This window comes from Pristis pectinata, chromosome 14 (genome assembly GCF_009764475.1).
Source record: "Pristis pectinata isolate sPriPec2 chromosome 14, sPriPec2.1.pri, whole genome shotgun sequence".
In the NCBI taxonomy this organism is placed as follows: domain Eukaryota; kingdom Metazoa; phylum Chordata; class Chondrichthyes; order Rhinopristiformes; family Pristidae; genus Pristis; species Pristis pectinata.
The window spans coordinates 2437294-2457756 of record NC_067418.1 but is presented as its reverse complement, the minus strand read 5'-3'; the positions used below and the strand labels follow the sequence as shown (position 1 = coordinate 2457756).

General features: G+C 49.2%; 1 protein-coding gene across 1 annotated transcript in view; it reads right to left on the bottom strand.

Moving 5' to 3' along the window:
• Positions 1–20463, bottom strand: part of LOC127577673 (alpha-parvin) — an 83240-nt gene that overhangs the window by 14773 nt on the left and 48004 nt on the right. The window contains exons 2-8 of the mRNA XM_052029076.1: positions 16828–16917; positions 16668–16738; positions 14427–14529; positions 9067–9207; positions 4572–4687; positions 2192–2250; positions 1068–1087 (exon numbers count right to left, since the gene is read on the bottom strand). Coding sequence (XP_051885036.1) covers positions 1068–1087; positions 2192–2250; positions 4572–4687; positions 9067–9207; positions 14427–14529; positions 16668–16738; positions 16828–16917 — 600 coding nt within the window. The remainder of the gene's footprint in view (positions 1–1067; positions 1088–2191; positions 2251–4571; positions 4688–9066; positions 9208–14426; positions 14530–16667; positions 16739–16827; positions 16918–20463) is intronic.

Sequence of the window (20463 nt, the reverse complement as noted above, 5' to 3'; positions counted from 1 at the left end):
GCAGTGGAGCGGATAAGTTACTGGACTAGTAGCAGAGTTCTGGACCACTGATATCGAGACACGAGTTTGAATCGTACCACAGCCAACAAGAAACTTGTTTTCAGGTTGTGCATAACTTTGCCCATTTTCAGAGAACCAAGTCAAAGTTTAGTCAAGAGTCATACAGTCGTACAGCATGGAAACAGACCCTTCGGCCCACCGCATCCATGCCAACCTCTACTAATCCCACCTGCCTGCATTAATTCCACATCCCTCTGTGCTCTGCTCATTCAAGCGCCTGTCCCGATGCCTCTTAAACGTTGTTACTGTTCCTGCCTCCACCACTTCCTCTGGCAGCTCGTTCCCGATACCAACTGCTCCCCATACCAACCCCTCAGGTCCCCTTTAAACCTCCTCCCTCTCACCTTAAACCTGTGCTCTATAGTTTTAGACACCCCTACCCTGGGGAATACTGACCATCTACCCTACGTCTCTCATCTCACCGCTCAGCCTCCTTTACTCTAGGGAAAACAGTCCCAGCCTATCCAACCTCTGCTCTGACGATACAAGGTGACCACTTCGCTCAAACCTCTTCCGTCATTCTTTGAGCCCAGGTCCAAAGCAAAGTTGCGGGAATGGGATTTGGATCACCGGTGCATTGATGAGATTTACTGTCCATCCCTGAACGGAGTGGCTAGTTCAGAGGACATTTATAAGCCAGTCACGTTGGTGGGACTGGAGTCACATACAGGCCAGTGGGTGAGGACAGCAGATATCCTCCCCACAAGGACGTTGGTGAACTTGATGGGTTTTTCTGACATGGCAGTACTTTCACTAAAACTAGTTGCTGTTGTTTTCAAAATCTGGATTATTAATAGGATTTGGACTCGATTCCCTGGGTTATCATCCCAGGATCTGGATGACCTCTGCAGTACCTCCAGTGAAGATGTGCGCTGGGGTGTCTTCACCGCGGTAAGGTGCATAGGTATCAGTGAATGGGCATGTCAATGAGTGAAGGCATGGCAAAAACAAGACAACATTTGCAACTAACCAACATGATAAGGCCAGCCACTCCTTCAACCACTTACCGTGCCTCCCCGACAGAGCCCTGGGAGTAAACAGAAAGCAGGGGTTAGCAATAGCACACTGAATAATGACTTTACAGAATAAACGACAATTTGGTTACGTTCAAATGGCACATCAGGTAGTTTAAAGGCTAATGGGAATGGGCAACCAGCAACACTCGGGTAGCTCCCCAGAAAGGGAATAAATTAAATAAAGGAATTCTTCTAGCAGTATCTGTTGGAGTGTGGAGGCAAGGCTGTGAGAATTGTACAACACAGGAACAGTGCCTTCAGAAACAATCTCCTTGAACCAACCAGCAAAACCCTAATCAGTACAGCTTAGCAACACCATGAACACTTTGAACACCTTGAACTAAAATGAACTTTGTTTTGTTCAAATTGTGTTCGTTCTTGTAAAAATTGTGTATAATTTATGTTTTTCTTGTGAATGCTGCTTATCTGATGCTACGTGCCTGTGATGCTGCTGCAAGTAAGCTTTTCATTGCAGCTGTGCGCACATGGACTTGTGCATCTGACAATAAACTCGACCTTGACTTCAGTCACTGGCTCTGCACCATTGATGGCCCATTCACATGAATCCCATTTTATTCTCCCCACACTCCCAGATTTTACCACTTGCCTGCACACTAGGGGTAAATTACAGCAGCCAATTAACCCACCAACCTGCACGTCTCTGGGATGTGGGAGGAAACCGCAGCACCCGGGGGAAACCCACGCGGTCACAGGGAGAACGTGCAAACTCCACACAGACAGCATCAGTTAAAGCAAATTGGCAGCAAGCTTCAGCTTAATGCAACTGAACTAAATCTCCAATTTTAGAAATACATTCAGCCTCTGTAACTGGAGGGAGCTCCAGGAGAAAGGGAATAAACTAAAATATAATCTAAAAGTATTCTGGAAAAGGATTCCAGGGACTGACTTTTCAGGGAAGTTGGGAATGCTTTTGCATCACAGTTCCCTGACACAGGTGCTGTGACCGGCTCGGTGGATTCGAGCAGCAGCTCGCTTCCCTGGCTGCTCCCGATCTCCTTCATCTACATTACGAAATCCAGATTGACAGTTGTGTTTGGAGAGCCGACATCTGTGGTTCATTACACAGCAGCTCAGAGACAAGTGTGTTTACATACTCGATATTGCCTGTGATTTCCTCCTGGATGTGCCGAGACTGGAGAATTCCCTCTCTTTTCTGTGGGAATAAAATGAATTTAGAAGCATTGGAGTGACCAGCCGCTTGTTTCAAATCGGTTTCCCTTCCAACAACAGGTTCAATTAAACCTCCACGATACAGTTCCCTCCCTCTGACGCATGGAGCTGAGCCCAGTGACCCGGCACCATTAATTCTACCCAAAGTGTTGCAGATCCAAATCTCTGGCATCTCAAGCACCTCACTTGGACGACACGTTCACCCCTCGCTCCAGGCTCACATCCCCTCCGTCTCCCAATCCAGCTACGGCTCCATTCAAACTTCTCACCTTTCTTTACTTATTTGTCTCCCTATCTCTGTAACCCCCTCCTGCCCTTACACCGCCCCCCTCTGTAACCCCCTCCTGCCCTCACACCGCCCCCGTCTCTGTAACCCTTCCTACCCCTACACCCCTCCTCGTCTCTGTAACCCCTCCTGCCCCTACACCCCTCCTCGTCTCTGTAACCCCCTCCTGCCCCTACACCCATCTTTGTCTCTGTAACCCCCTCCTGCCCTTATACCGCCCCCGTCTCTGTAACCCCTCCTACCCCTACACCCCTCCTTGTCTCTGGAACCCCCTCTGGCCCCTACACCCACCCCACCATCTCTGTAACCCCCTCCAGCCCCAACACCCCTCCTTATCTCTGTTAACCCCTCCTGCCCTTACACCGCCCCCATCTCTGTAACCCCTCCTGCCCCTACACCCCTCCTTGTCTCTGTAACCCCCTCTGGCCCCTACACCCCCCCACCGTCTCTGTAACCCCCTCTGGCCCCTACACCCCCCCACCATCTCTGTAACCCCCTCCAGCCCCAACACCCCTCCTTATCTCTGTTAACCCCTCCTGCCCCTACACCCCTCCGTCTCTGTAACCCTTCCAGCCCCTACACCCCTCCCTATCTCTATTAACCCTTCCCACTCCTACACCTCTCCCCGTCTCTGTAACCCCCCCACCCCTACACCCCTCCCTATCTCTGTTAACCCTTCCCACTCCTACACCCCTCCCTATCTACATAATCCCCTCAGCCCCTAAACCCTTCTGTGTCTGTAACCACCCCACCCCACCCCCCAACATCTACACCCCTCCCTGTCTCTGCAACCCCCTCTGGCTCCTACACGCCTTATTTTGAAGCAAAAAAACTCCTGGAGGATGTCAGCAGGTCAGGCAGCATCTGTGGGTGAAAGAAATAGTCGAGACCCTGCATTAGGATCCTGTATTGAAACTGCCTCCACAGACGCTGCTTGACCCACTGAGTTTCACCAGCAGCTTGTTTTTAGCTCAGGATGGCAGCACCTGCAGTCTCCTGTGTCTCCTTATTCTGACATTATGTTCTCAAAACCCCCACCAGAGGAAATATCCTCTCAGCATCTATTGCACCTCTCATTTTTTAAACTCCAGTGACAACAGTTCAGTTTTTTATCACACATCCTTAGGAAGCAACGGGCAGGGACAAGGAGGATCGTTTAGTGGGGACACGTCTGAGGTGTTGCTCTTTAGTTGAGCTAATGGAATACTCAGGTGGTAGGGGTGCAAGTGCAGAGGTGCCTAGGGATAAGGCTTTGTGGCAAGGCTCATTAACAAGGTGGTAAAGAATGCAAATGGGGTTATTATTATTGTCACTTGCTGAGATACAGTGAAAAACTCTTGCCTGCGTGCCATGTAGACAGATCATGCCACATGTAAGTACATCAAGGTAGTGAAAGAAAACAGAATGCAGAATGTAGCGTTACAGTTACAGAGAAGGTGCAGTGCAGGCAGACAAATAAAGTCAAGGACCACAATGAGGTAGACTGGGAGATCAAGAGTTCATCTTTTAGCATGTGAGAGGTCTGTCCAAGAGTCTGATAACAGCGGGATAGAAGCTGTCCTTGAGCCTGGTGGTACGTGTTCTCAAGCTTTTGTATCTCCTGCCGAGGAGAGAGAATGTCCAGGGTGGGTGGGGTCTTTGACTATGTTGGCTGCTTTCCCAAGGCAGTGGGAAGTGTGGACAGAGTCCACGGAGGGGAGGCTGGTTTCTGTGATGGACTGGGCTGTGTTCATAACTCTCTGCAGTGTCTTGCAATCTCAGGCAGAACAGTTGCCACATTGAACTGTGATGCATCTGGATAGGATGCTTTCTGTGCTGCATTGATAAAGATTGGTGAGGGTTAAGAGGGACACGCCAATAAGTGGGACCACTTACTGCAAATATAAGGAAGTTAAGCAAATCGTTACACTGCAGGCTGGGCCCCCGCTGTGTACAGTTGTGGGCGCCACACTTTGGGGAGGGTGAGGGGGGGTTACCACCTGAACTCCAGAGAGGTTCCCTTGCTTTTGGTCACTTACCTGGACGACCACAACTTGGACAGAGACGTGATCAGGGAGCCGAATGGGTGCCCTGAAATACTGAGAGACAGCCACCAGGAGATGGAGAATTGCCACCAGACTCTTCATGTGAACATCTGAACACAGGGAAAAGACAAAAGTTAGCAATCAAATGAAAGAGCACGGCACTCCACTCCATCTCACTCGCAAAGGCTGGGCCAAGAAATGGCAAATGCAGTTTAATTCAGATACGTGCGAGGTGTTGCATTTTGGCAAATCAAACCAGGGTAGGACTTTCACAGTGAACAGTAAGGCCCTGGGGAATGTTGAACAGAGGACCTAGGAGTACAGGTACACGGTTCCCTGAAAGTGGCATCACAGGTAGACAGGGTGAAGAAAGCTTTTGGCACGTTGGTCTTCATCAGTCAGGGCATTGAGTATAGAAGTTGGGATGTTGCAGTTGTACAAGATGTTGGTGAGGCCGCACCTGGAGTATTGTGTTCAGTTTTGGTCATCCTGTTATAGGAAAGATGTCTTTAATCTGGAAAGAGTGCAGAAAAGGTTTCAGAGGATGTTGCCAGGACTTGACGGACTGGATTATAGGGAAAGGTTGGGCAGGCTAGGATTTTATTCCTTGGAGCGTAAGGGTGACCTTACAGAGGTGTATAAAATCATGAGGGGCACAGATTGGGTAAATGCAGACAATCTTTTTCCCGGGATTGGGGAATCAAGAACTAGAGGTCACAGGTTTAAGGTGAGAGGGGAGAGATTTAATAGGAACCTGAGGGGCAACTTTTTCCACACAGAGGGTGGTCCATATATGGAATGAGCTGCCAGGGCAGGCACAGTAGTGTAGCGGTTAGCGTGACGCTATTACAGCGCCAGTGACCCGGGTTCAATTCCCGCCACTGTCTGCAAGGAGTTTGTACGTTCTCCCCATGTCTGCGTGGGTTTCCTCCGGGTGCTCCGGTTTCCTCCCACATTCCAAAGACGTACGGGTTAGGAAGTTGTGGGCATGCTATGTTGGCGCCAGAAGCGTGGTGACACTTGCGGGCTGCCCCCAGAACACTCTATGCAAAAGATGCATTTCACTGTGTGTTTTGATGTTCATGTGACTAATAAAGAAATCTTACATCTTATCTTAGAGGAAGTGGTAGAGGCAGGTACATTAACAACATTTAAAAAACACTTGGACAGGTCCATGGACGGGAAAGGTTTAGAAGGTTATGGGCCAAACGCCGGTAAATGGGACTAGCTTGGATGGGGCACCTTGGTCGGCATGGACCAGTTGGGCAGAAGGGCCTGCTTCCGTGCTGTATGACTCTGTGGCAAGAATGTGTGTGGAAGAGAACAGCACCACGAGTGTGTTGGAACAGCACTGAGATATCAGTGGCAAAATGCATCCGTGAAATTGCTTTAGGTTGAAAAAGACAAACATTTCTATTAACCGTCGCTTCTTGGAAAGAGGAATTTCACACAGTGGCATGAACACATTTGTTGCTGGCATCAGAGGGGTCAGTCTTGGCTCAGTGAGCACCTCTTGCCTTGAAGTCTGTGGGTTCAAGCCCCACTCCAGAGACATCAACACACAATCCAGGTTGGCCATCTGGTGCAGGACTGAAGGAGGATCCTAGACTACAGCTGAGGTGTTAAATCCAGTGCCCAGGCGCACACAGAGAACCATTCAGGTACTGCTGGGAAGAAGGGGAGAACCCTTTCCTCCTGCCAAATATTTCTGGGCTCTTGCTGTGCATGCACTTGTTGCCATTCTTGGCACGTGGCTTCATTTCAAATGTATTTCATAAACTGCAAGGCACTTTAAGGAGAACATGCCAGGGATGTGGCAGTTGCTATTTAAATGAAAACCTTTCTTCTGTTACTATGACTTTGACTTTTGACAATGATTGGAAGAACCATTGATATAACTAGCATCTGCCTGACAGACTGACGACTTCACCTGCTGCTTTCTGTGTGACAATTCCATAAAACAGTCCAAAAGAAGGACATTCAGCCTATTATACCACCACTGAAATGATCATCACTGATAACACCAGCATTTACTGCCCATCCCTCACCTTCTCACTGCCCGAGAGAAGGTGGTAGTGAGACACCCTCTTTAACATAGAACAATACAGCACGGGAACAGGCCCTTCGGCCCACAATGTTGTGCCAAACTAATTAAACTAGTAATTAAATGGCTAACTAAGTTAATTCCTTTGCTTACACAATGTCGGTATCCCTCCATTCCCTGCACATCCACGTGCCTATCTAAGAGCCTCCTAAACACCTCTATTGTATCTGTCTCCACCCCCACCCCTGGCAGCACATTCCAGGCACCCACCACTCTCTGTGTAAAAAATGTGCCCCACACATCTCCTTTGAACTTACTCCCCTCATCTTAAATGCATGCCCTCTAGTATTAGACATTTCGACCCTGGGGAAAAGATACCGGCTGTCTACCCTCTCTATGCCTCTCAGAATTTTATAAACTCCTATCAGGTCTCCCCTCAGTCTCTGCCGCTCCAGAGAAAACAACCCAACCTCTCCTATAACACATGCCCTCTAATCCAGGCAGCGTCCTGGTAATCCTCTTCTGCACCCCCTCCAAAGCCTCCACATCCTTCCTATAACGGGGGCGACCAAAACTGAGTGCAATGCTCCAGATGCAGCCTAACCGGAGTTTTATAAAGCTGCAGCGTGACTTCCTGACTCTTGAACTCAGTGCCTTGACTACTGAAGGCAGGCATGGCGTACACCTTCTTTACCACCCTATTGACCTGTACAGCCACTTTCAGGGAGCTGTGGACTTGGACCTCAAGATATTAACTACTGATATCCTTCTGGTGAAGGTGCTCCCACAGTGCTGTCAAGGAGGGAGTCCCAGGGTTTAGACCCAGTGACGACGAAGGACGTGGTGGGGTGTGAGGGGAACCTGCAGGCGATGGTGTCTCTCTGTACCTACTGCCATTGTCCTTCTTGCTGGCAGAGGTCAAGAGATCGTGAGGTGCTGTGGGAGTAGCCTGGTGAAGTAATGCAGTGTGTTTTGCAGACAGGACACACTGCAGCCACTGAGTGCCAGCGGTGGAGGGGTTGGGTGATGGGGAACCAATGGGATGAGCCTCTCTGTCCTGGATGGTGTTGAGTTTCTTATCATAGAACAATACAGGCCCTTCGGCCCACAATGTTGTGCCGATCTTTAAACCTCACCTAAGACTATCTAACCCCTTCCTCCCACATATCCCTCTATTTTAAATTCCTCCATATGCTTATCTAGCAATCTCTTGAACTTGACCAATGTACCTGCCTCCACCACCGCCCCAGCCAGCGCATTCCATGCCCCAACCACTCTCTGGGTGAAAAACCTCCCTCTGACGTCTCCCTTGAACTTCCCACCCATTACTTTAAAGCCATGCCCTCTTGTATTGAGCATTGGTGCCCTGGGAAAGAGGCGCTGGCTGTCCACTCTATCTATTCCTCTTAATATTTTGTATATATCCTCATCCTCCTTCTCTCCAAAGAGTAAAGCCCGAGCTCCCTTAGTCTCTCTTCATAATCCATACTCTCTAAACCAGGCAGCATCCTGGTAAATCTCCTCTGCACCCTTTCCAATGCTTCCACATCCTTCCTATAATGAGGCGACCAGAATTGGACACAGTACTCTAAGTGTGGTCTAACCAGTGTTTTGTAGAGCTGCATCATTACCTCGCGGCTCTTAAACTCGATCCCACGACTTATGAAAGCTGAAGAGCTGTTGGCGCTGCACTTGCCCAGGCAAGGGGAGAGCATCCCATCACACCCTAGTGGGTGGTGGAAAGACCTCGAAGTGTCGGAAGTCGAGTCACTTACCACAAGGTTCCCAGCCCCTGGACGAGGGTGACCCTCGCAGATGTAGTGCTGGGAGATTTGGTGATGACGTGGACACTGAATGTTGAGAGAAGGTGCTCACACCCTCTCTTGCTGGGGGTGGTCATTGCCCGGTACTTTTAGAACCATAGAACACTACAGCACAGAAAACAGGCCATTCGGCCCTTCTAGTCTGTGCCAAAACTTTATTCCGCTAGTCCCATTGACCTGCACCCAGTCCATAACCCTCCAGACCTCTCCCGTCCATGTATCCAATTTATTCTTAAAACTTAAGAGTGAGCCGGTATTTACCACATCAGATGGCAGCTCGTTCCACACTCCCACCACTCTCTGAGTGAAGAAGTTCCCCCTAATGTTCCCCTTTCACCCTAAAGCCATGTCCTCTCGTACTTATCTCTCCTAATCTAGGTGGAAAGAGCCTACTCGCACTTACTCTGTCTATACCCCTCATCATTTTGTGGCATGAACGTTACTTGCCACGTATCGGCCAGTGTCTGAATGCTGTCCAGGTCCTGCTGAGTGCAGCGATGAGCTGCCTCACTCGGCACCACAAGTCGATGCTGTTTATGCACCCACGAAGTTGCTCCAGGGCAGACCAAACCCTCAGCCACACCACACCCCTCCTTCCCTCCCTCCGACCCAGCAGACTCACTGTCCACCGTCCACTTGATACTCCGCGGTGGTAACTTGAGGGTTTCGTTGATCTTCTCAAGGACAGTCTGTAGTTTCTGTTTCTGGGCGATCTCCGACTGTGTCACTTCCGCCACATTTAATTTCTCTCCCTCCAGCTTCTCTGCACACGGAACAGACAGAAGGGTGAAATCAGCAGCGACTGGCAGGACCTCACAGCGACGGTAACTGGGCAGCAAGAAGCCACGCCGTCCAGAGAGAGATTGCTTGGTCAAAGGAGCAGAGAGAGGCCGAGACCGAGGGGGTTAGAGAGAGTTCCACAGGTTCACGCCCAGTGGGGAGATGGGTCAGAATTAGAGCACAGAGGGACCAGAGGGGTAGAGGGGGTTACAGAGATAGGGAGGGGTGTAGGGGCCAGAGGGGGTTACAGAGACAGTGGGGTGTAGGGGCCGGAGGGGGTTACAGAGACAGGGAGGGGTGTAGGGGCTGGAGGGGGTTACAGAGACAGTGGGGTGTAGGGGTCAGAGGGGGTTACAGAGACAGGGAGGGGTGTAGGGGCTGGAGGGGGTTACAGAGACAGTGGGGTGTAGGGGTCAGAGGGGGTTACAGAGACAGTGGGGTGTAGGGGCCAGAGGGGGTTACAGAGACAGGGAGGGGTGTAGGGGCTGGAGGGGGTTACAGAGACAGTGGGGTGTAGGGGTCAGAGGGGGTTACAGAGACAGGGAGGGGTGTAGGGGCCAGAGGGGGTTACAGAGACAGGGAGGGGTGTAGGGGCTGGAGGGGGTTACAGAGACAGTAGAGTGTAGGGGTCAGAGGGGGTTACAGAGACAGGGTGGGGTGTAGGGGTCAGAGGGGGTTACAGAGACAGGGAGGGGTGTAGGGGCTGGAGGGGGTTACAGAGACGGGGAGCAGTGTAGGGGCCAGAGGGGGTTACAGAGACAGGGAGGGGTGTAGGGGCTGGAGGGGGTTACAGAGATGGGGAGCAGTGTAGGGGCCAGAGGGGGTTACAGAGACAGGGAGGGGTGTAGGGGCTGGAGGGGGGGGTTACAGAGACAGTGGGGTGTAGGGGCTGGAGGGGGTTACAGAGACGGGGAGCAGTGTAGGGGCCAGAGGGGGTTACAGAGACGGTGAGAGGTGTAGGGGTCAGTGTGGGTTACAGAGTAAGTGAGATGTGGAGGTCATGGAAGGATTGGAAAATGACAGCATTGCTGGAACGAGCTGGTGCAGATCAATGAGTGCAGGGTCCTGGGATCAAGGGCAGGGGGTACATGATGAAACCAGCCAGCATCATTAGAAGTGTCGATGTGGGGATATCAGTCCCTTGGACTCTAGGGACAAAAGCAGCAACCCTGGCGAGGTGCAATGCCAACACTCGGTGGGTTCAAGGTGGACACAAGCCTCGGAGAGTGTGCTCCGCTGCAAGGGAGAGGTTCCTTTCAAACCACATCTGTTGTACAGGCCTTTGCGTTCTGCTGTCCTCAGCTGCAACCTCATTTTCTAAAGCCACTGTAGGTTTTAGAAAAGCCAAACTCTGCAAACAATGCACATCTGAAATAAAACCTGAAAATACCAGGTGGTCAGGCAGCATCTGTGGGAGAGAGAACTAGCAGTCATGCTTCAGGTGAAGAACCCTTTGTCAGTTTTATTTCTCCCCCCAACCCCCCAGAATCTGGGCATCACTGGCAAGGCCAGCAATTTTCACCCATCCCTAATTGCCCTCTGATCGAGTGGCTGGTCACATGTACCGGGATACAGTGAGAAGCTTCTGTGTGCGTGCTGTCCAGACAGACTATTCCGTACATCAGTACATGGAGGTAAATCCTTGGGAAATCTGCAGGGTTCCAGGGGAAGAGCAGAGGAAAACAGAGAGAATGGGACAAATCCCACGGAGACCAGGGTTATCTGACCTGCATGGACTTCTCCACCTGCCTCCTACTGCGTCCTCCACACTCTGTCCCCCACCAGCATCAGGAGAGCTGAACTTGCTGGAGCTGGGGGATTCGCTCTACCCCCGCTCTGGAGTCCCTCCCAAATTCTTGTGTGGGTATCGTAACAGCTATGACCCTCATAAGGGGCAGACTTTGGGCACCTGTCCCTCAACACTGCTCCAGATCAAGGAGAGCTTCAGTGTTGTTTAGTAAGGGAAGTCTGTCGACTGGGAATCCTGTCAAGCTCTGCCCTCAAGTCATCAAGAACCAAAGTTCTTTTCCCCATTCCGTAGGGGAGTTGGTGAGATCTTATTTCTATCAACAAGTCGCAGGGATCTGGGACCCACTTCCTAAAAAGACAGTGGGAGCAGACCTAACAGGAACTTCCAAAAGAGGACAATCAAAAACTCTGGATGCTGGAAATTTGAAATAAAAAACAGAAAATGCTGGAAACACACAGCAGGTCAGGCAGTGTCTGTGGAGAGAGGAACAGCATTGACATTTCAGGTGGAAGGACCTTTCAAAAGGGAACTGGATTAGCAGGGCAAGGGGGAGAGTGCACGGGGAGAGGACTAATTGGACAGCTCTTCCAAAGAGCTAGAACAGATACAATGGGCTGAATAGCCTCCAGTGCTGTATGACACTGACTCACCGAGGAATGACAAACTTTAATACATGTGTGATATATATTTGTGGGAGATTTCATATCAACTGTTTAAAAAGACTTCTGAAGAAAACCAATAACATTTGCAAATACTTGCAGATTGAAAGAATGTCCTTTGAAAGCGAGTGAAGAGCCGAGTGTCCTTGACAAATTGTACTCCCATTTGATCAAAGCAGAGCTCTAACAATAGATAAATAGCAACCGTGCTTTGTAATCCATTTGCGCTGGCATGAGAGACAGAAAACACCAATATGGAATCATCTTTAAAGTCCTGGCTAGAATCAGGGTATAAAGGATGGAGCTGGATTATAATGGGGGAACATTTACAGCTGCTTTCTACGTTTGGTGAATAAAATGTATACAGAGACTTTAAACAGAGCTAAGGAGAACAACAACCTTGTGCTAGCTCTTTGAAAGTGCAATTCAATTAGTCTGTCTCCTGCTCTTAACAGCATTTGATGTGCAGAGAGACCTTGGGGTCCAAGCCCATAGCTCCCCGAAAGTGGCTACACAAGTGGACAGAGTGGAGAGAAAGGTGTAAGATATGCTTGCCTTCAGTGGTCGGGGAACTGAGTACAAGAGTAAGGGAGTCACATTGCAGCTGTATAAAACTTTGCTCAGGCTGCACTTGGAGCGCTGTGTGGAGTTCTGGTCGCCCCGTTACAGGAAGGATGTGCAGGCTTTGGAGAGGGTGCAGAAGAGGTTCGCCAGGGCGTTGCCTGGATTAGAGAGTATTAGCTGCAAGGAGAGGTTGGACAGACTTGGGTCATTTCCTCTGGAGCGTCGGAGGTCCAGGGGAGACCTGATTATAAAATTATGAGAGGCAGAGATAGGGTAGGCAGTCAGTCCTTTTGCCTGGCTAGAAATGTCAAATACTAGAGGACATGCATGTAAGCTGAGGGGGGAAAGTTTAAAGGAGATGTGTGGGGCAGGGTTATTTTGATTACACCGAGAGTGATAGGGTGCCTGGAGCAGATATGATAGAGGTGTTTAAGAAGCCATTAGATAGACACATGAATAACATAGGGAATGGAGGAATATGGATCACGTGTAGGCAGAAGGGATTTAGTTTAACTTGTCATCATGGTCAGCACAGACATGGTGAGCTGAAGGGCCTGTTCCTGTGCTGTACTGTTCCATGTTCTACCCTTCCTGCCTGCCACCGCTCGAGCATTTCCCCAGACATGGAAGTTCCTGTTGAGTCCACTCCCAGACTGCAGCACTGTGTCAAAGTGCTTCTCTGCCTCCTCTTTTGCCGATTGAATCAAGAACACATCTCCTAGTCACTGACCCTCCTGCAACTAAAAAAATTCCTCATTTTCGTGTTGAAAACTATTTAACAGTTTTGATCATCTCCACTGAATCTCCCCTTAACCTTCTCTGCAACTAGAGACAACTGATTCGTACAGAGTTCTGCGTCGGTTTGAATTTTGCCCTTGTGCCTCTGAGATACAGAACTGAAGATCCAAAGAGTCCAGATGTGAGAAATTTGAAATAAAAGCAGAAAGTGCCAGAAGAACTCAGCAGGCGATCTCGGAAGCTGCCTGACCTGCTGAATATTTCCAGAATTTTCTGTTTTACAAACTTGGCCCACCATTCAATATGGCTGCTCTATGCTGGCCTCAACTCCTCTTCACGTTGCAGGTGGATAAAACGTTGGTTAGGCTGCCTTGGAGTATTGTGTGCAGTTCTGGTCGCCCCGTTACAGGAAGGATGTGGAGGCTTTGGAGAGCGTGCAGAAGAGGTTCACCAGGATGTTGCCTGGATTGGACTGAACGGGCTTTAAGGAGAGATTGGGCAAACGGGTTGTTTTCTCTGGAGTATCTCCCCGGCGAGGCTGAGGGGACACCTGATAGAGGTTTATAAAATCAAGGGAGGCATAGATAGAGTATTTTATCAGGGTGGAAATATCAAATACTAGAGGGCATAACTTTAAGGTGAGAGGGGAAAGTGTAACAAGTTTTTTTTTACACAGAGAGTGGTGGGTGCCTGGAACGGGCTGCCAGGGGAGGTGGTGGAGGCAGATACAAAGGCAACACTTAAGAAGCATTTGGACAGACACATGAACAGGCAGGGAATGGGGAGGGATACGGACCGTCTGCAGGCAGATGGGATTGGTTTAACTTGGCATCATGGTCGGCACAGACATGGTGGGCCGAAGGGCCTGTTCCTGTGCTGTTCTTATACCTGAGACTGAAACTTGGAAACCTGACATTTTGTTCCCTCCTCCAGGTCATTAATATAAATAGTAAACAGTTGGTGGCCATGAACCAATTCCTGGCGCATGCTGCACCCTCCAACCTGAAAAGGGCCCATTTATTCCAATTCTCTATGTGACACCCCATTTTCAATCCGTGCTAACACACTTCCCCCATCTCCCTAGGCTCTTAATTAATGTATCAGCCTCTTATATGGCACCTTGTCAAATGTCTTTTGGAAATCTAAATACATTACATCTACAGTTCCCCCTCTATTAATGCTCCCTGTCACATCCTCAAAGAATTCAAGCAAATTTGTCAAACATGATTTACATTTCATAAAAACTACATTGATTGGGTTTAAATATATTCAGGTTTCCGAAGTGACGACAACCTTTCATTGGAGTTGGGAAGTTAGAAACTTTTCATCAGGACTTTACGTTTCTATTTTACATCAACATTCTGCTACTGCAGGGATACAACTTCTATCCTGTAAAGAGAATTGACCGAGACCGACTAGATTGCTCCACAAGGAACCAGACAGATGGGCCAAATGGCCTCCTTCCGTACTGTATTGATACACAATTCTTACCAAAGAGCTTCTGTAGGACTTGACCATCGTAGAGATCTTCAGCTAAATCCTTCACAATGATCCTCTCTTCCTCTAGCTCATCATTAATCCAGTCTATGAAAACCTGGACGGAGAAGAGGGAGGGGTCCAATGAAACCTAGGCTGACAACGCAAGGCCCTTCCCCACGTGTGACCCATTCCAGTACATGGTACAGTGGAATTTCAGATTGTAGGGCAGAGTTCAAAAGTCAAGCTCACCCCAGGTAGAAGGGACAACATAATTATACATCACTGTGCACAGTGGCACTCGGTCAAGGAGGTTTGATCCATATGTGGCCTTCAGAGTTCTACAGATGCTTAGAAAGAATCTCTCCTCATCAATCCTCAAAGACCGAACTTTGAAAGCTTCTACCTCGATGGTCAACGACTGTACCGCTCTCCAAATAACTGATCCGCTCAGTAAAAAAATTGTAGAGTTTTCTGAATAAATTACCATGGAGAACATTGGTAATATTGTAAAAGATAATTGTGATCTACTGCGATGGTTCTTGCCTTCAGCTGCCTGGACCCCGAGCGCTGGAACTTCCCCAGACCTCTGCCTCTCCTCCTCTCTCTCTCGAAAATGTACCTCGTTTTGTCATCAGTCCAGGCATCTTCATTACTTTGGTGCCAAAAGAGGTTTGAGCTCATGTAGTGCAGTGAGATATTTTACCACGTTAGAAGCACATTATAACCAGATGTTAACATTGCCATCATGGTGGGAACATGGACACTGGGGCCATGTCAGAAGAATAGATAAATAAAGGAAAGACACAACTGATTGTGGACTTCAGGAAGAGTAAGTTGGTGGAAAGGGTGAGCAGCTACAAGTTCCTGGGCGTCAACATCTCAGAAGATCCATCCTGGACCCAACACGTTGATGAAATCATGAAGAAGGCACGCCAGTGGCTCTACTCTGTTAGCAGTTTGAGGAGATTTGGTACGTCACCAAAGATTCTTGCAAATTTCTACAGATGTACGGTGGAGAGCATTCTGACTGGTTGCATCACAGCCTGGTACGGAGGCTCCAATGCACAGGGTCACAAGAGGCTGCAGAGGATTGTAGACTCAGCCAGCTCCATCACAGGCACAACCCTCCCCACCATCGAGGACATCTTCAGCCTCCCCACCATCGAGGACATCTTCAGGAGGTGATGCCTCAAGAAGGTGGCATCCATCACTAAGGACCCTCACCATCCGGAACGTGCCCTCTTCTCGCTAAATCAGATTTATTTTCACTGACATATGAGTTGAGACCTTTCATCTAAACTGGAAAGAAAGAGGGGAGATAGCTGGTGTAAACAGGTGGGGGGGGAAGGGGTGGAGCAAGAGCTGGCAGGTGATAGGTGGATCCAGGTGAGAGGGGTGATAGGCAGATGGGGAGGGGGGAGAGTGGGAATGGCGTCAGAAGCTGGCAGGTGATAGGTGGAAGAGGGCTGAAAGTGATGGAATCTGATGGGGGAGGGTGGAGCCTGGAATAAAGGGAGGGAGGTGAGGAGGGAATAGTGGGGGGGGGGGGGGGGGGGGGGGGGGGAGGGGAACCAGTGGGTGAGGGGCAGGTGGAGAGGGTGGGGACGGGAAAGAGATACAGTGGTGGGAGCCAGGTTGATCAGGAGAAGGAGAAAGGTGAGACTGGTATAACACAGGAACAGTCACTGGAAGTTGGAGAATTCAATCTCCATGGCACCAGGCTGGACACTGTTCTAGGTGGAACATGCTGTTCCTCTACGATCTACTGGACCTGATGCAGGGTTTCAACCCAAAACATCGACAATTCCTTCCCTTCCCCACAGATGCTGCTCGACCCAGTGAGTTCCTCCAGCAGATTGTTTGTTGCTTAAGTATTTTCATTATTTTTCTTCATTTTACTTTATGTTTTTAACTATATAAAACAATTTAAATGTATTTTAGTTTCTTTTTACTTTTGTTTTTAAAATGGCAACTATAAAAGATCCCAAGCCAATGATCCAGGCATGAGCAAGGGAGTTCTCCACAAAATTCTTCAGTGAACGTTGTTTAATTACTTCATTGTTTGTGGGAGCTTACTGTGCATGAACAGATCACATAAAGGAACATGTTGGCCCTGAACTCTTCCTATCTCACTTTGAAAAGCCCTACATTATAACAGTGACCACATCTTGCAGATGACCTGGCTGGATGCAACACATCATGGGGCACCCTGAGCATGTTGGCTGTTGCACACATTGCATGGTCTGCTCTTACCTTGATCAGTTCTTGTAGCTTGGGGTCGTTTCTGGAGTTGGGATCGAGCATCGTGCGCACCTCATTCTCCTCTAGACGGGAAAGAACAAGACAGTGATGAACTGCTGGCCCGACCTTTACAACCTCCACTTCATTGGCTGCATTAATGGGGGTCTCTTACCCAACACGGTGTCCTCGCGATCCAACTCAATGGGAATGGGGCTGAGAGGCAGGTTGATGGCATTCTTCCCTTCTTCCTGCAGCTCGGATACTGCGAGAGAGAGACACACACAGGTAAAGGTAGTGTAGCGCTTAGCGTACACACACAGGTAAAGGCAGGCACAGAAGTGTAGCGGTTAGCGTAATGCTCTACAGCGCCAGCGACCCGGGTTCAAATCCGGCAGCTGTCTGCAAGAAGCTTGTACGTTCTCCCTGTGTTTGCGTGGGTTTCCTCCAAGTGCTCTGGTTTCCTCCCACGTTCCAAAGACATACGGGTTAGGAAGTTGTGGGCATGCTATGTTGGTGCCGGAAGCGTGGCAACACTTGCGGGCTGCCCCCCAGAACACTACACAAAAAGATGTATTTCACTGTGTGTTTCTAAGTACATGTGACTAATAAAGATATCTTATCTTATCTTTAAGGTCAACGGTTGGTGATTAGAGCAGCTAGATCCCCCCTGCACGCCGACCTTTAGTAGTTGACCACATCTGGAATCAAGGAACCGAGCAGGATCAACCCTTCACCCCTCAGCAGATGTGAAGCCCAAGTGCTGTGTGAGCTCTCCTCTGTCCCTCTCTTCCTCCAGACTTTATCAGGCTTCCCTATAATCTCATGTCCCTCGACCCCCTCCCTGGGGAGTGAATCTACACTCGCCCCGAGGAGTGAGCTCCTCACTCCCCCCCACTGCCCATTCCCAGGGAGTGAGCTCCACACTGGTCCACAAGTTAGTCATAAATTTGAGGCAAGGTTAAGTTTGATGGCGTTCCACAGGAACTGGCAAAGGTTGATTGGTAGAACATAGAACAGTACAGCATGGGAACAGGCCCTTCGGCCCACCATATCTGTGCTGAGCATGATGCCAAATTAAACTAATCCCTTCTGCCTGCACATGGTCCATATCCCTCCAATCCCTGAATATTCACATGTCTACCTAAAAGCCTCTTAAACGCCTCTATCGTATCTGCCTCCACCACCTCCCCTGGCAGCCCATTCCAGGCACCCACCACTCTCTGTGTAAAAAAACTTGCCCTGCACATCTCCTTTGAACTTTCCCCTCTCACCTTAAATGCACGTCCTCTGGTACTTAGGGGCTGTTTGCAGGTTCAGGGACATCTGGCAAGTGGGAGGCTTTTAAAAGTGAGATAGGAAGAGTTGAGGGCTAGCAAGTTCCTTTAAGAGTGAAGGGCAAAGCTGGCAGGTTTAAGGAACCCTGGTTGACGATATTAAGCCTCTGGTCAGGAAAAAGGAGGCATGTGTCAGGTATAGATTGGTTGGTTTATTATTGTCACTTGTACCAAGGTACAGTGAAAACATGTCTTGCATACTGTTCATACAGATCAATTCATTACACAGTGCATTGAGGTAGTACAAGGGAAAACAATAACAGAATGCAGAATAAAGTGTTACACCTACAGAGAAAGCACAGTGCAAGCAGGCAATAGGGTGCAAGGTCATAATGAAGAAGATTGTGAGGTCAAGAGTCCATCTCATTGTACTAGGGGACTGTTCAATAGTCTATAACAGAGGGATAGAAGCTGTCCTTGAGCCTGGTGGTACGTGCTTTCAGGCTTTTGTATCTTCTGCCTGACTGGAGGTGGGAGAAGAGAGAATGTCCGGTGTGGGAGGAGTCTTTGATTATGTTGGCTGCTTCACCAAGGCAGCAAGAAGTGTAGACAGAGTCCATGGAGGGGAGGCTGGTTTCTGTGATGTGCTGAGCTGTGTCCACAACTTTCTGTTTCTTGCGGTCCCAGGCAGAGCAGTTGCCATACCAAGCGGTGATGCATCCGGATAGGATGCTTTCCGTGGTGCATCGATAAAAATTGGTGAGGATAGACCCTTGATGTATTATCCTCCATCTGAACCGAGCATGGGGTTCCCAAGGCTCTAGGCGTGCTCCGGTACATGACCACTTCACTGTTTAATGGGGGACAGCTTAATGCCGACAACAACTTACACAAGTGTCTTTGTAACAGCAAAGTGTCCCAAGTTGCTTCAGTACAATCTTTTCAGATTTTACACCCAGCCATGTACATAGAACATAGAACACTACAGCACAGTACAGGCCCTTCGGCCCACAATGCTGTGCCGACCTTTTATCCTGCTCTGAGATCTATCTAACCCTTCCCTCCCACATAGCCCCCTATTTTTCTATCATTCATGTGTCTATCTAAGAGTCTCTTAAATGTCCCTAATGTATCTGCCACCACAACCTCTGCCGGCAGTGCATTCCACACACCCACCACTCTGTGTAAAAAAAACTTACCCCTGACATCCCCCTTATACCCTCTTCCAATCACCTTAAAATTATGTCCCCTTGTGTTTGCCACTGTCGCAGTGGGAAAAAGTCTCTGACTGTCCACTCGATCTATGCCTCTTATCATCTTGTGCACCTCTATCAAATCACCTCTCATCCTCCTTCTCTCCAAAGAGAAAAGCCCGAGCTCACTCAACCTATCCTCATAAGACATGCTCTCCAATCCAGGCAGCACCCTGGTAAATCTCCTCTGCACTTTTTCTAAAGCTTCCACATCCTTTCTATAATGAGGTGACCAGAACTGAACATGATACTCCAAGTAAAGGCAGTTAAAGCTCAGCCAGAGATTTTTTCATTGGCATTGGATTACGTACTGAAAAACTCTGTTTGCATGCCATCCAGACAGATCATACCATACATAATTACAGTGAGGTAGTACAAAGAAAACAGAACACAGAGTATAGCACTGCAGTTACAAAGAAGGTGCAGTGCAGGCAGACAAAGTGCAAGGGCACAATGAGGTAGATTGGGAGATCATGAGTTCACCTTCAGCAGATTTTTTGAAGTATCCTATGGAGAAAAAGAAGAGGCCAAGAGGTTGGGGAGGGAATGAAGACACTGCAAATGTATTCAGGGCTGTGGAAAAGCACTGATCGCTCGGACGTCGTGGGGCTGGAGCAGATTGGTGAGGAGTGGAAGATGGGACAACAGATGGGTCCGAAAACAGAAACAGAAAATGGCAGCAATGAAGGGTGGCTCACCGACAGATCTCTCCCACGATTTTGTCTGAGAAACCCAAGTGTGAGCAAAGTTTCTGCTGGAAAAACTTTTACTGGACAAACTTGGGTTGTTTTCTCTGGAGCAGCGGAGGCTGAGGGGAGACCTGATAGGGAAGGGGGCGGTGTACATGCACCTGTCTACATCAATGGTGCTGAGGTCGAGAGGGTTGAGAGCTTCAAGTTCCTGGGAGTGAACATCACCAACAGCCTGTCCTGGTCAAATCACATAGAAGCCACGGCCAAGAAAGCTCACCAGCGCCTCTACTTCCTCAGGAGGCTAAAGAAATTTGGTTTGTCCCCTTCGACTCTCACCAACTTTTACCGATGCACCATACAAAGCATCCTATTTAGATGTATCACGGCTTGGTACAGCAACTGCTCTGCCCAGGACCGCAAGAAACTGCAGAGAGTAGTGGATGCAGCCCAGCATATTACGGACACCAGCCTCCCCGCCTTGGACTCTGTCTTTACCTCTTGCTCTCCTGGTGAAGCAGCCAGCATAATCAAAGACCCCACCCACCCGGGACATTCTCTCTTCTCTCCTCTTCCATTGGGTAGAAGATAC